Source organism: Verruconis gallopava, assembly GCF_000836295.1.
Source record: "Verruconis gallopava strain CBS 43764 unplaced genomic scaffold supercont1.10, whole genome shotgun sequence".
NCBI classification, from domain to species: domain Eukaryota; kingdom Fungi; phylum Ascomycota; class Dothideomycetes; order Venturiales; family Sympoventuriaceae; genus Verruconis; species Verruconis gallopava.
This window is the reverse complement of record NW_015622146.1, coordinates 710,181-730,183: the sequence shown is the minus strand read 5'-3', so window position 1 is coordinate 730,183 and position 20,003 is coordinate 710,181. Positions and strand designations below refer to the sequence as shown.

The 20,003-nt window shown below is 50.3% G+C and overlaps 10 protein-coding genes across 10 annotated transcripts; 4 read left to right on the top strand and 6 right to left on the bottom strand.

The window, feature by feature from the left end:
- Positions 1-463: 463 nt before the first annotated feature.
- On the bottom strand, positions 464-1,281 carry PV09_03908 (uncharacterized protein). Its single transcript, XM_016357173.1, has 2 exons — positions 1,175-1,281; positions 464-1,112 (listed from the first exon to the last, which is right to left on the bottom strand). Exons 1-2 carry the CDS (start codon positions 1,242-1,244, stop codon positions 772-774), a joined length of 411 nt encoding a protein of 136 aa, XP_016215262.1. The 5' UTR covers positions 1,245-1,281; the 3' UTR covers positions 464-771.
- Positions 1,275-3,173, top strand: PV09_03907 (uncharacterized protein). The gene is made up of 3 exons (XM_016357172.1): positions 1,275-1,866; positions 1,974-2,225; positions 2,287-3,173. Exons 1-3 carry the CDS (start codon positions 1,296-1,298, stop codon positions 2,838-2,840), a joined length of 1,377 nt encoding a protein of 458 aa, XP_016215261.1. The 5' UTR covers positions 1,275-1,295; the 3' UTR covers positions 2,841-3,173.
- A 2,505-nt stretch (positions 3,174-5,678) lies between these two features.
- PV09_03906 (uncharacterized protein) lies at positions 5,679-7,895 on the bottom strand. Its single transcript, XM_016357171.1, has 3 exons — positions 7,170-7,895; positions 6,489-7,114; positions 5,679-6,434 (listed from the first exon to the last, which is right to left on the bottom strand). The coding sequence occupies exons 1-3, from the start codon at positions 7,445-7,447 to the stop codon at positions 5,989-5,991; spliced, it is 1,350 nt and encodes a 449-aa protein (XP_016215260.1). The 5' UTR covers positions 7,448-7,895; the 3' UTR covers positions 5,679-5,988.
- A 128-nt stretch (positions 7,896-8,023) lies between these two features.
- Positions 8,024-9,246, top strand: PV09_03905 (uncharacterized protein). The gene is made up of 4 exons (XM_016357170.1): positions 8,024-8,130; positions 8,185-8,199; positions 8,264-8,683; positions 8,755-9,246. Exons 1-4 carry the CDS (start codon positions 8,074-8,076, stop codon positions 8,866-8,868), a joined length of 606 nt encoding a protein of 201 aa, XP_016215259.1. The 5' UTR covers positions 8,024-8,073; the 3' UTR covers positions 8,869-9,246.
- Positions 9,137-10,649, bottom strand: PV09_03904 (uncharacterized protein). The gene is made up of 2 exons (XM_016357169.1): positions 10,417-10,649; positions 9,137-10,301 (listed from the first exon to the last, which is right to left on the bottom strand). Exons 1-2 carry the CDS (start codon positions 10,518-10,520, stop codon positions 9,380-9,382), a joined length of 1,026 nt encoding a protein of 341 aa, XP_016215258.1. The 5' UTR covers positions 10,521-10,649; the 3' UTR covers positions 9,137-9,379.
- A 96-nt stretch (positions 10,650-10,745) lies between these two features.
- PV09_03903 (uncharacterized protein) lies at positions 10,746-11,914 on the bottom strand. Its single transcript, XM_016357168.1, has 2 exons — positions 11,522-11,914; positions 10,746-11,465 (listed from the first exon to the last, which is right to left on the bottom strand). Exons 1-2 carry the CDS (start codon positions 11,659-11,661, stop codon positions 11,069-11,071), a joined length of 537 nt encoding a protein of 178 aa, XP_016215257.1. The 5' UTR covers positions 11,662-11,914; the 3' UTR covers positions 10,746-11,068.
- Positions 11,915-13,013: 1,099 nt separating this feature from the next.
- PV09_03902 (uncharacterized protein) lies at positions 13,014-14,221 on the bottom strand. Its single transcript, XM_016357167.1, has 2 exons — positions 14,000-14,221; positions 13,014-13,934 (listed from the first exon to the last, which is right to left on the bottom strand). The coding sequence occupies exons 1-2, from the start codon at positions 14,148-14,150 to the stop codon at positions 13,189-13,191; spliced, it is 897 nt and encodes a 298-aa protein (XP_016215256.1). The 5' UTR covers positions 14,151-14,221; the 3' UTR covers positions 13,014-13,188.
- A 347-nt stretch (positions 14,222-14,568) lies between these two features.
- PV09_03901 (uncharacterized protein) lies at positions 14,569-15,755 on the top strand. Its single transcript, XM_016357166.1, has 2 exons — positions 14,569-14,735; positions 14,790-15,755. The coding sequence occupies exons 1-2, from the start codon at positions 14,675-14,677 to the stop codon at positions 15,737-15,739; spliced, it is 1,011 nt and encodes a 336-aa protein (XP_016215255.1). The 5' UTR covers positions 14,569-14,674; the 3' UTR covers positions 15,740-15,755.
- A 61-nt stretch (positions 15,756-15,816) lies between these two features.
- Positions 15,817-17,197, bottom strand: PV09_03900 (uncharacterized protein; the record flags this gene model as incomplete). The annotated part of the gene is made up of 3 exons (XM_016357165.1): positions 15,817-16,551; positions 16,617-16,753; positions 16,810-17,197. 3 exons carry the CDS (start codon positions 17,195-17,197, stop codon positions 15,859-15,861), a joined length of 1,218 nt encoding a protein of 405 aa, XP_016215254.1. The 3' UTR covers positions 15,817-15,858.
- Positions 17,198-18,223: 1,026 nt separating this feature from the next.
- On the top strand, positions 18,224-19,954 carry PV09_03899 (uncharacterized protein; the record flags this gene model as incomplete). Its single annotated transcript, XM_016357164.1, has 4 exons — positions 18,224-18,314; positions 18,364-18,427; positions 18,485-19,750; positions 19,819-19,954. The coding sequence occupies 4 exons, from the start codon at positions 18,224-18,226 to the stop codon at positions 19,952-19,954; spliced, it is 1,557 nt and encodes a 518-aa protein (XP_016215253.1).
- Between the last annotated feature and the right edge of the window lie 49 nt (positions 19,955-20,003).

Genomic DNA, 20,003 nt, shown 5'->3' with positions numbered 1-20,003 from the left:
CTTCATCAATTATTCTTCCACACACTGCTCGACTTCTTGAGCATGCAAACCGTCAATACCTGCGTCTGACTCTATTGAATCGACGTAGTTTTGAGTTCCTGAATGTGGTGGCTTCACGCCAGATGACGGTTGAAGCTCACGCCGCCGAGCGTCTTCATTTGCGTTCGTCATCACTCAGTCCCGGCTGTCGTCTCTGCTGCCGCCTTATTACATGACTGAGTCGAACTTTCTTTACTGCTTGCTTTGAGGCAATTCTCCCAACGCTGGACGCACACGTGTTCAAAACGAGACGGCGCTTTCGAAGACTCGGAGATCTCACAACTCCTCCACGGTCACGAGTTCAAAAAGATTCGCCAAGACGAAAGTCATTGTTGGATCCTTTAAGGACCGGCATTTTCTCACTCGTGTTGCAGGATCGGAACGCTCCTTCTGAAGCGAGGTTGAGTGTGCTGAGGATCTTGCGTCTAAATGCTGAGAGACATCACTGCCTTTCTTATTACAGATCTCATTATCAGGTTTGTTTATGTTCCTATTGCTTGTTGCTGCATGTATGCAAGACATATTCTACAAGGTTACGTTCCGTACGTATTAAAACTCTCTGTCTTGATGATATTATTGTGTACAGCATATTGCCCGTTTCCCTTGTTTTTACTATGCCTCCGTCGTACCGCCTCAGCGAAGTTTTATGCTTGATACGAGACCCTCAGACACCAACACGATATGCTGCCTTTATGTAAAGAATTTCCCCGTCCCAATGAGTGAAATACGTCATTACTTGGTCGCCCTGGTCGCGTCCTCCTCTTTCCTTCGGCCAAAGGTATAAGCGAGGCCTCCACCAACGACTTGTACCGCACACAACCCAAGGGTTGCTCCTCGAACCAAACCTCTGACCCCAAATTTCGACTTGAAAGACTGCTTCCTCCGCATGGCCATCAGCATATACAAGCCGCTCCATGCCGCACTTACGCCCGCGGCATCAATTTTGAAGCCATTGATGTTCATCCAAGATGAGAATAGGAACACAGGAGGAAACAGCATTGGGAGAGGTTGGAATGGACGTAAATGCTGGGCCGCGGTGAGCGTGGCGAGCAGTGTTGGAGGGACAGAACTTTCTGCGCAGCAAGGCTTGTTAGCAAATGCATTCGCATGCGTAGGCTTGGGACGAGTTGCGCACCGCCCCATTTTCGTAGCGAGTAGATCACGTTGCCCTTAAGAGCTTCTTCCTGTGACTGTTGGTCGGCCATTGTGGGATGAGTTGATGTAGTTTTTGTTGCGAGCTTGAGCGGGAGGAACTGATGAGGTCACAGCACCTCAAGACTCGCATGCCGCGCCAAGCATCGCGGAAAAGAGGCCAGACCACCACTCCAAGCGTCCGCAGCCACAAGTTCCCTCGCGCAACCCTGATAACCGATCCAACAACACTCAAAGAGAAAGCACACAATCTCAAAAGCCGTGACCCCTCCAGTCACCCACCTCTGCACCTCCGAAATCCATTCAAAGTACGGCTGTCGCTAGCAATCGGTTCCACGCGGCCCCCTCCTTTGCTTTTGTCTTCCATCTCTAGGGCGGTCTCCGCCATGTCTGCTAGAGCAAGCGGCAGCGACGCAAATGCAGCAAATGGTAGTGCTTCAAGCCGCACACATGACCACCATGACGGCAGCTCAGGCCGCGCGTTTACCGTCGAGCAGAAGGCTGCGGTGATACGGGTGCGGCGCTGCAAACCGACTGCTTTCTACGATATACTCGGTCTAGAAGAAGTGCGTGCCACGTGTACGGATGCGGAAATCAAGAAAGCGTACAGGAAGTTGAGTTTGCTGACGCATCCGGATAAAAACGGGTACGAGGGCGCGGATGAAGCTTTCAAGAGTATGTTCTTTTCTGGGTAGACTTTGTGGCAATTATGCACAGATTTTGCTCCGACGCGGGTTACAAAAAGTGCTCAGAACGTGAGGCTAACATGCGACTGCGAACAGTGGTATCGAGAGCGTTCCAGATATTATCAGACCCGGACAAGAGATCGCAGTACGACAAGTTCGGTCACGATCCGGATAACAGGTTTGCGAGCGCTTCGGCCGCTGCCAGTGCGTCACCGTTCGCCAATGGTTTCGCCAGTTCAGCAGCCGGCCCAAGAGGTCCAATGTTTGAGGCTGAACTTTCACCCGAAGAGCTATTCAGACAATTCTTTGCCGGAGGCTTTGGTGGTCCTATGGCCGGTTTTGGCGGAGGTACTTTGCCTTGTCTTGAATTAGTATACGGTTGCGCAGAGATGCTAACCCGTTCCAAAAGGTCCAGGTTTTGTTTTCAATCTCGGCGGCGGCCCGGGGATTCGTGTTCATCAATTCGGCGGTGCTAGACCGCGCGCCCGACCCGGTGGTGCGAATGCTCGCGAACAGCCGCAGTCTCTAACTTCCATACTCACCTCTCTCCTCCCTCTCATCCTACTCTTCGTCTTTCCCATACTAAACGGTCTCTTCTCGTCTTCAGGCACCGCAGCTGGACCCCGTATGGCATTTGACTCGCCTGTCTCACCTTACACCAAAGCACATACCTCTAAGACGCTCGGGATCAAGTATTACGTAAACCCATCCGACGTGGCAGACTACTCGTCAAGACAATGGTCGCAATTAGACAGTGTGGCAGAGAAGCGCTACATGCATCATTTGGGCAATCTGTGCGATTATGAACAGCAGCAGCGTGGCCAGTTGATGCAAGAAGCTCAGGGATGGTTTTTCCAGGACACAGAGAAGATGGAACGGGCAAACAAGATGCCGATGACACGATGTGCAGAGCTGAACAAGTTAACGAGAAAGACGCAGCAACAGAGCGGCTTTAGCTGGTAATCACGTTGTGTGTTTTTGCGTTGTGAATGCCTCCTGAACCTCTCAACGTCGTTTGTTTGGGAGAGGTTTCTCTTTTTTACTACTTCCCATGGATGAGTTCAAGCGGTTTTGTCATTTTGCAGACCTGATGCAGCCAATCCATTGTTCTAATTATCAACTCTTGTGCCACCGGTTCGACGTCGCTCTAGAAACAAACGTTTTCTTTTCCTGTTTGAGTCTCAAGGCATGACGAATAGCGGGCACAGTGCCTCCGCTATTCCATTTATTTCTCGGCATTGTTTGCGTCTTTATTTGGGGCAGCTGATAATATGATTTAGCGAAATGTGAGGAGCCTTCACAGCGGAAACCCCGCAAGTATGCCATCATTGGTGACCCGACTGTTCAATCACGGCCGATTTGATTTCGTCTAGTGAACCTGGAGTACACTGGCCTAGGATCTTAGCATTATTCATTAGTGGTGAGTAGATTTTTAGGCTCCTTCGTACAATGCCCCTCTTAGAGATCTCTGCGTGCTCGACAGTCGTCGATACTGTAGTCAGTGATGAGGTCTTGAACTCCACTGGCAGCCAGATTTGAATGTGCAACCGAACACGGTCCGTACTTTCTTTGATATGAGCTAGGGCTTCTTCTGAAATATATGATTATCAGGATTACCCATCGGACTCTTGAAGTCTCCTTTGATTGTTTGAGTATGATTTCACTAAGCTTAAGGGCCAATAGCGCTCCAGGCACTGTAGAGTTTCTGGGATAGGAACAAACACATGGGCACCGTTCGCAAAAATCAATGCAGGTGGAGTAGACTGGATGTGAAAGGTATAATCCCCACCGTGTTGGAGAATTTGCTGTCTTGGGCACAAACAGTGCTTCGTGATCCGATCTCTGCGTGAGGCTGAGAAATCTTCTGACATTCTTGCATTTTGAGTTCCACCTTCCGTGGTAATATCTACGCTGTGATTGTTGGGGTGCACCTGCTTCAGTTTAATCTCATCGAGAGCATCATTTCATATGTTTTTGAGCCTGGAAAATCTGAATTCTCTCATCATCTGTCTTTTTTCATTCCAGCACTCGTTTTGTTACTGTTTGGCTTCGACGATTCAACAGTAAGTTTTCTTCCATACTTTTGTGGCTGAGATACTGACGATTCACCCCTACCGCAGAGCTAGACATATATCGTGCTTGAAGCACTGCATGTTGTCTTCTCAGCCTACCGGAGATGGCCAGAAGTCAGCTCTGCCATCAAGTACTGGCGATGTGTTCATCCCTGTTGACCGCGAAGTGTCAGTTATTGGACAAATCGAGAATCCTGGCAGTAAAGTCAGCGTCTGCTTGATAGGAGGCGGATGCAACTTGTTAACATCGAACTCTGATTCGCTCTCTACAACATCTTCGGCGTGGACCATGACCGATGACCAAAAGAGACATAAATGGCGACTTGCATTCATCATAATCGCCGCCACTACCCTAATCATTGTGTTGAGTGTGGTCCTGGGCTATGTTGTTCCATTGATGGTTCAATACGCGAAGGCAATACACAAATTGGTCAACAGCTCCAACTCCTGAACAAGGTGTTGTGCGGGAGCTGAGGTATTGGATTATGGAACAGGGCCGAGAACAGAAGATCGAATAGAGTCATAACGTGCTCCAATTTTTTTCTTCTACGAACTTTCTGCTATTGATCCACGTCTTCCCTTTGAGCGACGAAGCACCATGAAAGAACAAAGACATGTGGGTCACTGTTGTCTGTTCGGGAAAAGTCTGAGCACAAGGAAAGCATACCATTTTCGAGGGAATGCACTTGATTGGTATTCAAATGCTACATCAGCATTCCTTGGTTTTTCTGGCTTTTTATTCTAAGCTTGGACTCATAGCTTGGCATCGGCAGCGAAATTGAGCACATCTCTTTGTCTTAAAAAGGTCTCCAGTAATCCTATCATCAATTCATTTGCTAAAATTAGTTTGTAAGTTCGAAATTCAAGGATTTAGCGTGCTGGAACAAAAAATGGTGTTGTCCTCCCGTTCGACACCCAGCTTCATGTCAATGGACAGTACCAGTTGTGTCAGTTTACTTGGTGTTGACCAGTCTCTGTCCAACGCAAAAACTGCGAAAGCGAGGACGAAATGTAAGACATAGGACGATCTCGTACATTGCACTGAACGGGACCCTTTCCACAATTGAGAAAATTGTTGCCTCGCATACTCGCCAAGCTCTACAATTCTAAGACAATTAATAGCTCCTCTGACCAGAGTCTTGGGAAAAGCTTCATAAGTTGCTGGCAAAAAGACGGTGCATTTTGGGTTCAACTTCCCAGTCCATATCTAGCCTATGTGAGCTAGACCAGAAAAAGGCTGTCGAATGCGAGAAGCTTTTGGACGTGCAAAAGTTAACATAGAAAGAGCTTGATCCGCAATGTGAAGTAACCGACGAGTGCCTTACGCGTCGCCACAACTCCGAAGATGCGAGGTCGACGGACTTCACCTGAGCAACGTGTGATATGTCCGACTTAGAGAAGCTGCTCGAGCGGTTTTAACACCATTCTCGCGAGCTGTACATTAGTGAGCTGCTGCTCAGGACTAACCCGGGGAATGAGCTGCAATCCGAGCCTAGAGCTGAATCTGGGCTCGGAACTGATATTAAACCAGCAGCTGAGATCATGAGCAAGGCTCGAACCAAGGTCGAAGCTAATTCAGAGAGTTTGCTCCGAGGCTCTAAATCTAGGATGAAGAGAACCTACAAAGGAGTCAAGCAACATGGCTAGAGAAACGTGGACACGGTCAAAGATACGATTGACATAGTAAGAAAATGCTATAGATCAGTCATGCACATTGATGGCGGCTAGATAAGTGTCCATGAGACGCTCATGTTGTATCGGATAAGAATTGGATTTTGGTTGCTCTATACTTAGACTAAGCAAGAACGCAATGATATCAAAGATTGTCAGGATTTATGCGGATGGGAACAGAACATGCTGTACAATGTGATGGCAATAAATAGTCCTAGAACGCGACGTGAGTGTTGAAGTTGTTTATTCTCTGACAGTTGCTTCATTTGTACCATTTTTGATGCGTCTAGTCATCTACTCTGTATTCCACTGGGATATTTTCTTGTTTTTGGTTCCTCACATGCAACAAGAGATTCGATACACCTTTCCTATGCAGGGACTTTGTACCCAACCTCCACCAATCCATCTTTCAAGGCCTCGATTGCCTTTTCGATGTCGCCCCGACTACCATTAGTCACACTCACACCCATGTGACCGAACCGGATGTATTTTGTCGCGATCTCCTTGTGCAGGCCACCGGCGAAAATGACGCCTCTCTTCATAAGGGTGGGCAGAATCGTCGGCGGGGTCATGCCTTCTGGCAGGTAAATGGCAGTCATGCCGTTAGCTTGATTCTCAGGTTTTGAGGCGAGCTGCTTTAAGCCAAGAGCAGTCACGGCTGCCTTGACTTTTTGAGAAGCGGCCTTGTGCGCGGCGTAGTAATCTTCGATTGGCTTTGAGAGTATTTGCGAGAGCGAGGTGTTGAGAGCGCGGACGAGCTGCGGAGACGGCGTCGCAAAGTACGACGGCTTCTTCGCTTCGTAGTTCTGCATGACTGGATTTCGTGTCAGTATGTGCTACCGTACTTCCGCAACGAGAGAGTCCATACTTGGGAGCCAATTCTTCCAGCTTGCAAAGTACGAAGCCGGCCGCGACTTTCTTGCCTTGAACGTCTCGATCGCGCGTCCGGAAGCCATCAAGATGCTCAAACCGGCAGGGCAGCCAATGCCTTTCTGGCTGGCTGTGAGCACCACATCCAGCTTCCAGTCGTCAAAGCGAATCTCCTCCGAGCCCACGCTGCACACGCCATCAACAATGACAAGAGTGTCCGGGCTGACTCTGTGCACCACCTCACTTATTCCCTTGATGTCACTCAGTACTCCTGTCGAAGTATCCACATGCGTCACAGTAAGGAGCTTGTACTTCTTCTCTCCCAGCGCTTTCTCCACTTCTTCGAGGCTGGGACGCTCACCGATGGGGGCTTTGAGCTGTGTAGCCTTTGCCCCGTACGTCTCGAGGCAGTCCGCGAACGAGTCGGCAAAGTAGCCCGTGTGCAGGACCAATGCATCCTCACCGGCTTCAATAAGATTCGCAGCGACTTGATCCCAACCCAGGGTTCCGGAACCAGAGATGATGAACGGTTGCGAGGCCGGATTGGTCGTCTGGAAGAGAGTCCGTAGTTGGGTCAGAGTTTCTCCAAAGCAGTTCACGAAAGGTTGGCCAACGTGGGATTCGCTGCGGTTGCCGTGTTAGTAACCTGCCACAGCACAGGACTGGATGCATGTAATACCTGAAATGCGACATGGACTTGAGAACCTCATCTTCAAACTCAATCGGCCCCGGGATGAGCAGCGTAGGATGCGGCTCTTGAGTCGACATCTTCGCTGGAACTTCTTTCTCCTGCTTGAGGTGTCTAGTGCTTGCAAAGTATCTAGTGCTCGGCGGGAGTGGGTGTATATCAGTCGAGATCAGTGACGCTCTCTCGGTGGCGAAAGGAGTGTTCAGGTCTGAGAGCGGTTCAAGATGCTGTGAGAGAAGCTTCAAGCGTGGAACGGCTCTGCCCGACATGGCACCCCTCGTCCAGCCACTAGCACCACTTCGCAATATCGCTGTTCTGAATGACCCCGCCAGGATGACGTTTCCGAGATCGGGTTGATCGGTTGGTTAGCGGAGGGAATTTTACGGGTAACCCTGAGCAGTTTCCTCTGCGCAGGCTGTCTCCACGCAATGGAAAAACGCGGCGGTTTAGGAGCAACGTGCACGAAATGAATAGAGGATAATTCGAGAACAGAACGTGCGGAAGAGGAATTGTGGCCCGCAATTACACGAAAGGAGAAAATACGCAAGCAGTTGGAGAATGAAAGCTGAGGAGAATGTTCGGATGAGGACCCTCGCCCGTGGGCAGGCGTTCTAATACACGCTTTCGCGGAGAGCGTGGGAACGATTTCGGAGTAATGAATTGCAGCTCTCTATGACTCGATCTGCTTACACGGCAGTTGAAGAACCCCAAGTGTCGGGACAATTTTCTTGTTATTAAGCATCGGAGTGGAGCGCTTTTGCGGACCAGCCAGCCAAGGGGCGTTGTGGCCTGAGGCAGGAATTTCCGGCATTGTGGGCTCGGAGCTTTGACGATGTCATGCATCTAGCGTTGCCTGTCGGTTGTGAGCAGACTGTCCAATGCAAATGCCGCCGCGATGAGTTCGCGGTTAGTGCTCTGTCTTGGAGATCTCTTCATACCAGACAGAGCTCCTGTACGTTTCTGCCGCTGACCTTTGCTCCCTATAGACGGCTAATGCGTTCAGTAGGATATTCCCGCCAAGGTACACCACGCATCCGATCTTCCATGCCTTTGCGGACAACACAGCTTAACCTTCTCATCTGCAGTTTAAGAAACTTCTCACCCCAGGCAAGATCGGCCAGATACTCTGCCTAGGCAATCTCACCGACCGCAAGACGCACGAATTCCTCCGCAATCTCGCTCCAGAGCTACACCTCGTCAAGGGCGACTTTGACTGTGATCCGCAGTCTGCCTCTCTTGCTCTTTCCAAGGTTGTCACTCATGGCCCTTTGCGCGTAGGCTTCACGCATGGCCATACAATAATACCTCCCGGAGATGGCGATGCTTTGTTGATAGCCGCCAGGCAGATGGATGTCGATATCTTGCTGTGGGGCGGTAGCCATAGATTCGAGGCGTACGAGATGGAGGGCAAGTTTTTTGTGAGCCCAGGAAGTGCGACAGGCGCTATGGGGACGGGATGGTGGGCCGAAGGGGAAGAGCCGATACCGAGTTTTGTGCTTATGGACGTAAGTAGGGCCCGGTTCCGAAGGCATCTCTGGACCGCTTATTCTTGGGTTGTGCTAATGTACGGTCATAGTTCCAAGGTGACGTCGTGGTCTTTTACGTATATCAGCTGAAGAAGGATGACAATGGCGTGGAAAATGTCAGTGTCGAAAAGGTTTCATTCCGCAAAGGCGGTAATGGACAATAGTTCCATGTAAGGATAACAACAGTTTGCTTTTGACTCTTCGCTTCCAAACATTCTTTACATGTTTCGTGACTGCTGTCAAAATCTCAGTCTCGACGTAACTCTGCATCCTCACGTAGAAGTCCCGGAAGTCAAAGAAACGGCAAAGTTACAAGCGGACGGGGCCACATCGAGCAGAGCCAAGCTTACTCTCCGTCCCGTTCTGACTAATATACAGGACAGCTTGATTGGAAAAACACATGGATGGCTGGCAGCGCTTTCGGAAACTTATGTTGAAACAGGAAAAAAGCTCAAGCAAAGCGGAGAGCGTCGAGCTGAATTTGTATTGATTTTAGTTATAGATACTACTGATGCAGTTTGTTCGAAACTCAAATTGGCGCCAGAGATACTGTGTTAATAACGCGGGGATATTCGTCTCAAGGATTTTGCAATTCGGTAAGATAGTGAGCAGACGCATTGAATCGAGCGCTAGGACTCCATCTGTACGTCTTAATAGGAAGTACATTATCGGGACTCAGTCGTTAGCGCTCATCAATGCTCTAATGATCGTCTTCGCCTCAGCGCAGTCTTCGTCGTCGAACGGTTTTAGACCAAAGCAAAGCATAAAGTTGGAAGAGTATCCATAGTGCTTTGCAATCCATTTGAGTTCCGCGGACGTGAAGTGGTAGTCTGCCAAATGGCTCATAGGATTTTCTTCGAGATCGGCCAAAAACTGTTCTGGGTCGATGCTGCTCGTATCATCTTCATCCTCGCCCCGGTCTTTTTGCCCCGCTGTGGTGCTAGACATGGTATCGTCTGATATTACTCGCGCCTTATTCTTCGCCTTTGCGCCACCTCGCTTCCTTTTTTTTTTCTTCTTCTTGATCTTCTCCTCGCCCTTGTCCTTGATGGAGTCGTCTCCAGGCACCTTGCCCTGAATGTCCACAAATTCTTTGTACCGGAGGGACGACATAGTAGTCTCGCTGGTTGAGCCTTGTTCTAGGATTCCAGAATGGCCGTCACGAGCCACCGCCAGCTTCGTCCGATATTCTTCCCAGCGTATCCGTTCCTCTTCAGGCCAAAGAGGGCCAATCATGTGGTGCACGTTATCGTTCATGCTGCTGTGACCCTCAGCGTGTCCACGCAACCTCAGATGCAAAAGCGGAGTATCGTTAAGCATGCCTAGCTGTTTGCCTGACTTTTTGTCTGTCAGACAAGAACCTTGCGGCCGGATGAGAAGATTGTAGCATGTTCCTGACTGAGACAAAGGCCTGCCGATAACATTGCATACAGAACTTGGCACATGAAGCACATCATGTAGTATCAAGCGGTGGTGAGTGGGTCCTTGCTCTTGCGTATTTGTGTCGTGCGAGCGTACATCTAGCTCGACTTTGCCGATGCCTTTCACCTTGAGCTTGTTGGATTCGGGGAAAGCATAATGGGCACAGACTTCGGACCTAAGGATGAAATTAGTCCGGTCAAGTGGCAGGCAGGTAGCGAATATAAGTCATCGAATGGAAGCATATGCTGAAGGTGTTCCGTTCGCGAAAGACACAAAATGCAAAACCATACTCGAAAGGGGTGTACTCGGTGAACCAATCGCGGTGATTAGCCACATGTACGTTCGCATTGAGGGCTAAAACCCAATCTACGAAGTAATAGGACTCTGTAAGCATTGTACTGAATCTGAGGATCGAGAGGGAAAAACAACGAGTCGAAGGTGCTGGCCGCAAAATGAATGGCGGCTATAGTGTGAGTAGTAATGAGGTCTAGAGGGTCCACGTGTCGGGAAAAGCAAGTCTTCGTTGAGGTGCACTTTCCAACATGCCTGTAAAACCATCAACGTTCCAAGCTCATGTTCGATCCATTTGGCCAGGACAATTAGATGCACGCGTTCTTTGCTTAGAATCACCGGGCTTAACATTAGGCCTGATTGGCTTGCCATTATTCTGACCTTGGTGCACTATTTCATGTTTCTGTATCTTGGCTATTGTCTCGATACGTGCTGCGAAGTAGAACTACGAGTACAGAAGCTAGTCTGAGATCGCACGAGAGTCAAAACAGACTTATTGATCTGTTTCCATCATGCGAAGCAGGTGCATTTGCAGCAATCTATTGAGTCGTTCTAGACGTGCTCAAGTCGTTCAGAAGAATGCCGATTCTGTATCAAGCACTCCTCATGAAGAGATTGAACGAAGAGTACCATCACACACCTTGACAGGTATCATTCGTCATTTTCATCCTCAAGATCCACATCATCCTCTCCAATGCCTTCCGTGGCAAATGCATTTTCAGCACCACTTTTCCTCCTCTTTTTACCCTTTTGAGGGCTGTCTTCCAAAGCGTCAGCATCTTCTCCGCTTACTCTTTTCTTGCGCCCTCTTTTCCCCTTCGTTTTGACCTCGCCGTCCTCTCCTATATTTTTTTGCACAGCACCTTCAGGCAAATCGAATGCTTTACGAGCGAGTTTTAGCCCTTTCTCCTTCTCCAGCATCTCCTGTACACGACCCAGTTTTTTTGTATCATTGCGAAGCGCGAACTGAAAGTCATCCACCTTGACTTTCTGGCGACCAGCGTAGCGCGCATGCGCTTCTGCTTCGTAGCACGTTTCTATTATGTAGCTTTATAGATCCCACATCAGCACGAGTACGCATACAAGGTGACTTCGAACACGTACTCAACTGCTATGACGTCCAAGACTCGCATTGTCTCTGGCAACGGAGGCGGATCGTCGCCAAAGGCCTCTAGGTAACGTGCGAGGTCGTTGGTCTCGAACCATTGCTGTCCAGTCGGTCTGGGTCGTTGTCGTACCTCCATGGTGTTCTATTAGAGTACGGTGATGGAAATATATTGAGATTGAAAATCAAATGAGACGATATCGTCTATTAAGGCAGTCGCATCTTGGGAAAGGGCTTGATGGATGCAGACGGCCCAAAGAGGTTCTTGCCGAGCACTTGAGTAAGAAACAACGCCAACTTGTTCTAGTGGACGTGAGCCTGAAAATGCTAAGGTAGAAGTAGCGAGTGCGGGAACTTAAAAAAAGTTGTTGAAGCTGATGCAGAGGGTTCCTTGTTGTGGGGTAAACATCGGCTCTCCCAAGTTTCCTCCGCGAAAATGCGGCCTCAGCAAGGGCAACGCTTCGTCAAAGCTGTCCTTTACTGCACTTCCACAACATCAATACTACCTAATCACGTCGCGCTCCTCTCGATCCAAAAACAATCTAAACCTGATCGCATATAATCTTGACCACAAAACCAACGAGAAACTAGAGCTCTGGTGCTTAACACATCTCCGAAATGGTGAATTCCCATGTACACGTTCTATAATCACACGTAACACGGCTAACTGCAGTAGACGGCGATATTCAACTTCCAGTCGCTTCTCATGGTTGTCCTCCTCACAATATGCACCTCGACATATCTTCACGCCCTGATGCCTGGAATCATGGACCGCAATAAGAATGGAGCATTTGGCGTTTTCTGGAAACTGGCGAGAGTTGGCGAACGTCTAAGTCCATACGTTAGTATATGCTGCTTGTTGATGGCGGTGAGTGCTGTCCCTTTGGTGACACTAGAGCTACGGATCTGACTTGTTGGGGAACAGGTGAGCATTTTCTCTGGGGCCTGATCGGAGTACTCTATCAGACGTGATGTTTAATTGCATAGCGTGGTGTTTCTCTGGGTGGATCAAGACATGTTACGTGTTATTTAGAGAAAATTTTCAACTCGCGCATTGCAGATGCCCAAGGGAGTTTCACGTATGAACAGTGGACACGCGCAATTTCTCCCGAATCGCATTCTGATTGACGGATTCGAGCCTACGGAGCTCTTGCGGCTCTAAACCAAGGCTTTCCTTATCAGATTTCTACTGACAGACCTTCAGACAAAAAGAACACAAAGGAAATTTGACATGAGTAATATTCCAGCAATGTTCTAAGAATAGGCTCATTCTAAGTCACTACAGCCGTTAACGCATGCACCTGAATTCATGATCCACTTCCCGCGCTAGGCCATTCTTCGCCCTTTGGTATCATCTCTTATTTTGATCATTTTGTATACTGCCATGTTCGACGTCTATCATCTGGCAACATTGGCCAAGCCTTACTGCAGCGACTTAACGGTATTAGTGCACCATCAAAGCATTCATCGTCAAACAGTGCTTGACAGTGATGGAGGCAAGTCATTTTTGCTTGTTAACAGAAATTTCTCCAGGGTTTCTCGCATTGATTTTATGTGCAAGCTCAGAATATGCTTCCTCAGTCCGCCTCAGGGCGCAGTCTAAGAATAGGCGAATATATTTTCGAAATGGACTTTGTACACGTTAAAGCCTGGTTAGAATGATGCTTTACCTTGTCCCAGGAGACGGTCGAATTACGACATTGGTGGCAGAGGGAGCGAGCATCATCATCAGAGGTTGGGGCAATCTACGCTCGTTACGTCTTTCCCGCCAGTAATTTGTGCTCTCCAGTAACTCCGGACACCCCTGGACAAGCCAGCCCCACCTTCTTAAGAACTGTACGCTAGCCTCCCATGCCATAGGGTTGCTGGACTCACCCCAAACTATGAGCGCAGGTCTTTCTTCCAGATCGCGTCCATCCACTTCCAGTATGTCTAAGCAGAGTTCGTCTTCATCTAGGATACCTGCATCCAGTGCTCGCAGCACGCGTTCCCGGAAGTCTGGAAACGGAAACAGATCTATCCAAGGATGATGGATCATCGTTCGCTGCAAACGGGTTGGTGCGAGCGCTGCTGGGCAGTTCGCTAGAGGTAGTGTCTCATGTGGTAGTCGTGGTCCGTGGTCGTTGTATGGCGATACGTAATCGTCCTTGCAAAGGCCTTCCGTCCAAAAACCCATGAGAACAGCGTTACGCGCAATTGCCTGCAGCACGTTGAGACGGATTAGCATGTGGAGGTTTGTTGGGCCAGGAACATTGAGCATATAAGCCTGATACGCCGCTTTAATTGCTTCGCGAACTCGAGCAATGCGTTGTGGGCAAGTCAGAAGTGAAGCGCCGTCTGGATTATCTATCTCTTCGGGACGGGTCGCTTGCTTGTTTCGCTGTTCTTTCTTCTGCGCACTTTTTTTCCTACCTGAGGCCGAGACGGTGTAAGCTAATGGAATGCTCGCATACAGAATTCCTTGCAAGAAAACATACGGAAGGTTCTCTGGTTGATTCTATTCTGCCTCTTCTTCCTTTCCACAGGATTTGTCACGCCTCTCCAGTCGTCCTCCGTCCTGCAGATGGGTTTCCAACACGGGGCTTGTATTGTACTAAATTTCTTTGGAAGCTCCTCACTGCTCTCCATGACATTAAGGTGTTGCTCTAATCAAGAGGCGCTGCGTCGTTGTTCAAATTCATGCACTTGGATTATATTCCTGGCTTAAGTGCAGCTCGATCGGGCACGTTCTATCGGACGTATGTTAGACTTTGCGCTAGTAACGATTTTAAGAACATTGTTCAATGACGGAAAGTTGGCGTGGCAACACACTAATGCAATTGGATTACGCGCTAACAACATGCCCCTGTCAACTCAGCGCGTGGTATGTAGGTGAGGAGTGTGGCATGCTATGCTCTGTATTGGGTCAAAACTGATTTACGGTTGTGTCCAGTGGCCATCGGCGACAACGCCATGTTAATTCCTAATTCCGCTGCTGAAGAAATGGTTTGCGGTGACCCGCGGTGTTTTATGGGTAGCCGTTTGCGAATAAATCGGCGCCATCGCCGTAGAACTTCAGAGGATTGATGAAAAGCACCATTACATTCGATCCAAACGTCCATAAGAACTTGATCAAGTGAACTCTCCCGAGTACTGGAATAGCTTCGGTCAAGATGGCAACTCCAAAGACATCACTCAAGGTTGTACTTGGAGCCATGACCTTTGGCAGGCCAAGTGGGTTTTAAATCTAAGCCGGGCATATTTTCGTCGCTAATTATCGGCATGCAGACACTTTGGGTGCAAGAGTACACACCGCCGAGGAGGCTGGCAAAATCGTGGACAGCTTTACTCGACACGGCCACGTGGAGATCGACACAGCGCGCGTGTACGGGAATGGTTCCACAGAAGAAATACTTGCCGAACTTGGATGGCAAAAAAGAGGCATCGTCATGGACACAAAACTCTACCCTACCAAGGGAACTCCCTTGCCCACGGATGATGCGTACACACATACACCCGAAGACGTGCGACGCGGTCTACTGAACAGTCTGAAGGCGCTGAACACGAACAAGATAGACATGTTTTATCTCCACGGCCCGGACAGACGACACCCATTCGAGGACACCCTACGCGAAGTGAACGCGCTTTACAAAGAGGGGTACTTCAACCGGTTCGGAATCAGCAACTACATGTCGTGGGAAGTCGCGCAGATCTGTGAGATCTGTGAGCGCAACGGTTGGATCAAGCCTGTGGTGTATCAAGGCATCTACCACGCTCTGCAGCGCCGCGTAGACGACGAGCTCATACCTTGCTTGCGCCACTACGGCATTGCGCTGTACGCGTTCCAGCCTCTGGCGGGTGGGTTTCTCACGGGTCGGTACACTCGAGATCAGCAGACTTTCGAGGCTGGCTCTCGCTTCGATCCGAAAATCATGCAGGGAAACCTCCACAGGGGAAGGTATTGGAATGACAGATACTTCGACGCTCTGGAAGTCATTAAGAAGGCTGCAGACAAGGAAGGGTTGACGGTCGCTGAGGTCGCTTTGCGTTGGCTAGAACATCACTCCTCACTGTCAAGGGAGAAGGGAGATGCGATCATCGTCGGAGCAAGCAGCGTCAAGCATTTGGATGAAAATCTAGCCGACCTCGAAAAGGGTCCATTGCCAAAGGCTGTGGTCGACGCTCTAGACGAAGCGTGGTTGATGGCAAAACCGGTTGCGCCAAAATACTGGCATTGAGTTGTAGCATCATTCGGTCTGATTACATAGCGTCAATCACGAAAAGGGACACAATTTGAAAAGACAGAGAAAAAAAATTTTTTTCAACAGTTCTTTTTCTATCGCTCAACGTTTACTTTCTAGACGAGGCCGCTGTAGATTCCGGACTCGAAATTTACCCACAGTCCGAGAACTTGGGGATCAGCGAAGGGAAGTATTTGAGAAGCAATCATTCCAGCGACTCCTTTCTCGCGGTCGCACCACCAGTACAAATTCGGCAAACCGGCCCAATTTATCGCATTCTCCGATCGCCCGGTTGGACCATCCGTGATCATGAAGGTCAAGCCCCAGCCCTGCTTTTTGCCCGGGTACAGATCTGGTATCTCGTTTGTGAGATCCGGCTTGGAGGCGGGAATCCCCTGCCTGCCGAAATTTGGGAACTCGGTGATCTGGTTCTGGGTCATGGCGTCAACGGTGGCCTTCTTCAGTATCTGAGCTCCCGTCAGCGGCGACGTGCCGTCGTTGAGCAGCGTGGCCAGGATCTGGCAGTATTCACGAGGACTTGCGAAGCATCCCGCCCCTCCGCTGTTCACACACGAGCTGATCTCCTTGCTCTCCACCACCAGCGGACGATGCAGCAAGTGATCCCGTGGACCAAGTTGGCCATCGGGTGCACGTGTGTTCATATAGGCAAGCCGTTCCTTCATGGACTTGCTGGGGAACATCGATATGTTGCCAAGGCCCAACGGCTGGAAGATGTACTTCTGAAAGTACTCGTTGAGAGACAAGCCCGTCGCTCGTTCCACGCAGAAGCCAGCGAAATCGATGCCCAGCTAGAGACTCTTGTCAAAAATTCTCGATTCGACACGGCGAAACGTTGAAGCATGAGATCACCTACTCCGTATTGCCAAGCCTCACCGGGCTGGTGCACCAAGGGCTGGATCATATCCTTCATATGCCCAGAGAATTCATCGTAGCCGATCGGCTTGCTGTAATCACGAAGCCCAGTGTGAAAGAAAGTGTAGCCAAATCCAGCTGATGACCAGTCAATAAGTTAAGCAAGCAAACGAAGAGAGTGGCAGCGAACTCACCCGTGTGCGAAAGCAACATCCGAAGCGTGATCCCTCGTTTCTTCTCGACAAGCTTCCCGTCAGGCTGTAGGACTTTCAGGTCCTTTAGTTCTGGGCACAAACCTTCAGTCTGGTCCGCGTCGTCAAGAGAGAGCTTTCCTTGCTCGACAAGCTGCATGCAGGCGATGCCGGTGATAAGCTTGGTACACGATGCAATCCAGAAGATGGTATCCAACGACATAGGCTCGTCGGATCCGAATCCTCGCTTGCCCGAGGCGTGGGCAAACAGCTCCTTGCCGTCACGTCCGACGGCGACGCCGACCACGCCAGGGATGCCTTTGTCTTTGTCGGCACACGCGCCGTCAAAGGCGCTCTTCAGTTTGCTGACAGCCTCGACTGAAAGACCCATTTTTTTTTTTTGAGAAAGTACGAAAAGTGAAGGCTTTTGTTTCTAGTCTGGTTGGGGCTCTGCAACTTTTTGACCCTCGTTGCCTGTCTATGTTCTCTCCACGGAGGAATGGAACGGATAGTTCGGATAAGGCGTACGTCGAGACTGCAAATCACTGCTTCTCTGATGCCAACACGTCGTGTCCGCGGCACTGACACAGCATGTACGTTCGAGAAGAGGGTTTTCTTGCAGAGCGGGGGGACGTCAGAGGATCAAAGGATATAAGAGGGGGACAACAGGGGCAATTTCTGGGGTAGCCCCACTTTCGTAGAAGCAACGTGGGGTATTTGTTGCTAAGGCCCTGATTTGATTTTATGGTCATTTCCTCTAGATTTTGGCTGTTTAACATATAAAAAATTCGGCCGTTGTGGAAGCGCCATGTCGATGATGCGGGTGGTGCACATAGAATAGTCCGCGTTCGTTTGGTTCGCTCGCGAGACGGGCTAACAACCATGACCTCTAACGCTTGATCATATAGCCGACCAACGTGACGAACATGTACCTTGTCGCTTTGGTTAGGCTGACAAGCAAGGGTCTTGGATTATGCGGATCCCTGACTGCGCCTTGAGTCGTACGATTTTGTGTCTCAAGGCATGAGGAGAAATGCTCGTCGTCGACATGATATGCTGCTCGAAACTACGTACAGTGTGTCTTGTGAGCATAATCCATAGCGGGCATCATCCCAACAATTACCAAGCTTCCGTTCCTCCGAAGTGCGTTGTCGAAGAACGAGGAAATCGAATGGCATATAAAGGGCCGGAAAGACTGTGGATCAAAGAATGACACCATCTCTGAGTCCCGAACTTTTGTGATAACATCCTGGAAGGAGCAGCATTGACAGCCAAAATGACTCGGCCTGAGCTATCAAACCCGAAACTCCGGACGCAGCTGCGCGAATAAGGGCGTCGTCGACGTACGGACGGTCCTTACGTGGACAATCTCGAAGTCGACGCCCTCATAGTCGGGGGAGGGTTCGCTGGCGTGTTCATGTTCTGGTCTCTCCGGAAGGCTGGGCTCAAAACTGTAATCTACGAAGCCGGCACGGACCTGGGCGGAACTTGGCGTTGGAACTGCTATCGTCAGTGGTCATTGAACCCACAGCGAATCTGTTTTAACATGGTGAACAGCCGGGGCTATGGTCGACTCGGAAGTACCCGAGTACCAGCTTAACATCCCGGAAGTAATCAAGGCGTCCGTGTTCTAGTTGTATTGATCCGTGAGCCGTACGTCAAGCTGACGCGATGACAGCCACAATTGGCCAAACAACTATCCAAACTATCACGACTTGCGAGATTACTTTGATACCTGCGACAGGGTCCTCGACATAAAGAGTCAAACCGCGTTCGAGAGCGTCGTCACGGGTGCCCAGTTCGACCCTGAAGAAGGACGCTGGCGCGTCGAGACGGCGGACGGAAGGACCGCCAAATGCAAGTACCTTGTGATCTGTGCCGGTTTTGCCGCCAAGCGGTACGTCCCCGACTGGCCTGGAATCGACAAGTTCAAAGGCATCGTCCACCACTCATCGTTCTGGCCGGACGAGGAGGTCTCTGTCGAGGGCAAGAAATGCGCCATTATCGGAACCGGAGCGACGGGCGTTCAGTTGACCCAAGCGTGGGGCCCCAAAGCCGGCCACCTCAAGGTCTTCCAGCGGACGCCCAACCTGTGCGTGCCGATGCGCCAGCGCGACCTCACCGTCGAAGAACAGGAGTCGGCCAAGAAGTGGTACCCGGAGCTCCTCCACCTGCGCGAACACTGCTTCGGCGGCTTCCTGTACACGTTCTCCGAGCGAAACACGTTCGACGACACGCCGGAGGAACGGGAGGCCTTCTTCGAGAAGCTGTGGCAGGACGGCGGCTTCCGCTACTGGCTGGGCAACTACAAGGACTACCTGTACGACAAGGAGGCAAACCAGGAGGTGTACAACTTCTGGGCCAAGAAGCAGCGCGCCCGGATCGAGGATCCAAGAAAACGAGACATCCTGGCGCCGCTGAAGATGCCGCACTACTGGGGCGTCAAGCGGCCTTGTCTTGAGTACGCGTACCTGGAGCAGTTCAACCGGCCCAATGTCGACGTCGTCGACATCAAGGACAACCCCATTGTCAGCTTCGACGAGGACGGCATCAACCTGGCGGACGGAACGCACCACGACTTTGACGTGATCTGCATAGCCAGCGGCTTCGACGTCGTAACAGGCGGCATGACGGCCATGGGCCTCCGTAACATAGACGGCGTCAGTCTCGAGGAGCAGTGGAAGAAAGCAGCGTACACGTACCTTGGCACGACCGTGGCTGGATACCCGAACATGTTTCATCTGTACGGGCCTCACGGCCCGACTTTGCTATCCAATGGGCCCACCACCATAGAGGTGCAAGGGAGATGGATTACGGACGTGATCAAGGCATGCGAGCGCAAGGGGATCAAGTACATCAACCCGACGGACGAGGCGAGCAGAGAGTGGAAGAAGAAGATCAACCACCTCAGCGACATATCTTTGTTCCCAACCACCAAGAGCACGTAAGTATAACGTCAAGCCCTGCCAAAGGAACCTCGTTATCCCCTCTCCCAGCTAACGCCGCGTAAAGGTACATGGGAGGAAGCAAGCCGGACAAGGCGTTCGAGCAGACGAACTATGCAGGAGGCTTGCACAATTACGCCGAGGAGATCAGACGAGTCTTGCCTGCGTTTGACGGGTTCCACGTCGTAAAGGCGAGCGCATGAGATAGTTAAGAGAAGGACATGGATGATTGATCATTAAGAAAAGAGGAGA